Source organism: Cynocephalus volans, chromosome 2, assembly GCF_027409185.1.
Source record: "Cynocephalus volans isolate mCynVol1 chromosome 2, mCynVol1.pri, whole genome shotgun sequence".
In the NCBI taxonomy this organism is placed as follows: domain Eukaryota; kingdom Metazoa; phylum Chordata; class Mammalia; order Dermoptera; family Cynocephalidae; genus Cynocephalus; species Cynocephalus volans.
Window position 1 is genome coordinate 186615068 of NC_084461.1, and position 2543 is coordinate 186617610.

Sequence of the window (2543 nt, forward strand, 5' to 3'; positions counted from 1 at the left end):
ATGTACAACAGGTCATGTTGCCTCATTGAAGGAGACCCCATCACTCAGGTGCTGCCACCGCTGCTCATTCTGGCCTTCCTGCTTGGCACCCTGGGCAACGGGATTGCCCTGTGTGGTTTCTGCTTTCACATGAAGACCTGGAAGCCAAGCACTATTTACCTTTTCAACTTGGCTGTGGCTGATTTCCTCCTCATCATCTGCCTGCCCTTTCGGACAGATTACTACCTCAGACGCAGACACTGGGCTTTTGAGGATATTCCCTGTCGGGTGGTGCTCTTCATGTTGGCCATGAACAGGGCAGGAAGCATCATCTTCCTGACGGTGGTGGCCGTGGACAGGTATTTCAAAGTAGTCCACCCCCACCACATGGTGAATACCATCTCCAACCGGACTGCGGCTGGCATCGTCTGTGCCCTTTGGGCCGTGGTCATCCTGGGGACGCTGTATCTTTTGATGGAGAGCCATCTATGTGTGCAAGAGCAGGCCATATCTTGTGAGAGCTTCATCATGGAGTCAGCCAACGGCTGGCACGACATCATGTTCCAGCTGGAGTTTTTTCTGCCCCTCGGCATCATCTTGTTTTGCTCCTTCAAGATTGTTTGGAGCCTGCAGCACAGGCAGCAGCTGGCCAGACAGACTCGGATGAGGAAGGCCACCCGATTCATCATGGTGGTGGCAGTTGTGTTTATCACGTGCTACCTGCCCAGCGTGTCAGCCAGGCTCTATTTCCTCTGGACAGTGCCCTCGAGTGCTTGTGATCCATCTGTCCACACAGCCCTCTACGTGACCCTCAGTTTCACTTACATGAACAGCATGCTGGACCCCCTGGTATATTACTTTTCAAGCCCCTCATTTCCCAAATTCTACACCAAGCTCAAAATCCGCAGTTTGACACTCACGCAGCTGGGACACTCAAAGACACAAAGGCCAGAAGAGATGCCAATATCCGACCTCTGTCGCAAGAGTTGCATCAGTGTGGCAAATAGTTTCCTAAGCCAATCCGACGGTCAGTGGGATCTTCAAATGTGTTGAATGGTACTAAAACAAACAGGCCAACCACATCCAGGAGGACAGATTGGCAACCTAGAATCAACTCGTGCTAAGGGGTGGGGGGCTTTGGAAACACCACCACCCTTTCTGAGCTGTATACTCTTCACTCTGTTGGAAATGAAATTCACGTTACAATACCTTTTTGGAAGGTCCCAGCTGGTTGAAGTGAGTTGATGTCATTTTTATGATCTGATTACAATGACAGGGGGACTGTATGTGCATATAATGGAGTATGTGTGTTTTGGATGGGGGTTAGGAAATGCTCATCTGTGAATGGCTGAGTTAGGTTTGAGTGTTTAAACGGGTCATGTTCTCTCTCTGGGGCAGTTAATGAACTTCACAACTTATCAGTATTTCTGTCCTTTGACCTTAAATCATTCTCATCTTGAAAAATAGAAACTGGGCTAAATCAGGGGCTGGGTAGTTGCTCAGTGGTTAGAGTGCAGCCTTATAAACACCAAGGTCATGGGTTCAGATCCCTGTACTGGCCAGGTGCAAGAAAAAAAAATCCATTGTAAAGAAACTTTTGGGGCTGACGAGTTATCTCAGTTAGTTAAAACACAATGTTGTAACACCAAGGTCAAGAGTTCAGATCCCTGTGCCAGTCAGCTGCCAAAAAATAAAAAAAGAAACTGAACTAAGTCAATACTTCTATTTCAGGCTGAATGAGGCTCTTTCAATTGTGATGTCTTGATTCCAATGATTTTCATCTTCACAGATCCCTTCTGTACATTTCTTTGCCATTGTTTTGACTTCCCAGTAGCCCCACAAGAATGACAGCTCTGCTCTGACCTTTGAGCTCCACATTTTTCTGAAGATCTTTGCATGTCCAAGAAGGTGCTGAGGGATATGTTTACCTGCTCTGGTTTCTCCAGGAGAAACCCAGAGCTTGAAAAAATTCTATTGGCCTTTGGGATGTGTTGAGTCCAGCAAAATTGCTTTTGACTGCTTGTTATGTGACTGTGAATTGAAATTATTCACTCATTCCTTCTCTAAGTATTTACTGAATTCACATTGGTGCCAGGCACTATGCTTGTGTCCTTTTACCTGGAGGGTAGTCAACTCTTGTGTGACAGCAAAGTTTTGGGGATGACAAACAGAGAACTGATGAAGCTTCACCCTTTCATTGAATAGAGTTTCTAGACCTGTTGTGTGCAAACATCAGTGTTTTCCTCTTATTGCAGGATTCCCTTATGCACATGAGTTTCCCCAATATGTACCTGGACACCTCAAAACTAGATGATTCTATGAAATGACAGGCTGCCCCTGTCATTTTACATTAGGGGAAAAGATTCCAAGACAACCTTAGCTCCTTTCTCAAGCAGTGAAAGTATTTCTCAACTCCTCTATTTACACTCTCTCAAATTCCCAGGGTACTCTCCCCACTTAAGGACTTTGCCAACTTTTAGTTCTTTGGCCGCAAAACACTCATATATGCTATTCCTATTATTTCCTTTTTCAGAGGCTCTGCACGGCCTAGTGATGAAACATAC

The 2543-nt window shown here is 46.0% G+C and overlaps 1 protein-coding gene across 1 annotated transcript; it reads left to right on the forward strand.

Moving 5' to 3' along the window:
* Positions 1-1032, forward strand: HCAR1 (hydroxycarboxylic acid receptor 1). Its single transcript, XM_063088077.1, has one exon. The coding sequence runs from the start codon at positions 1-3 to the stop codon at positions 1030-1032; it is 1032 nt and encodes a 343-aa protein (XP_062944147.1).
* The last annotated feature ends 1511 nt before the right edge of the window (positions 1033-2543 follow it).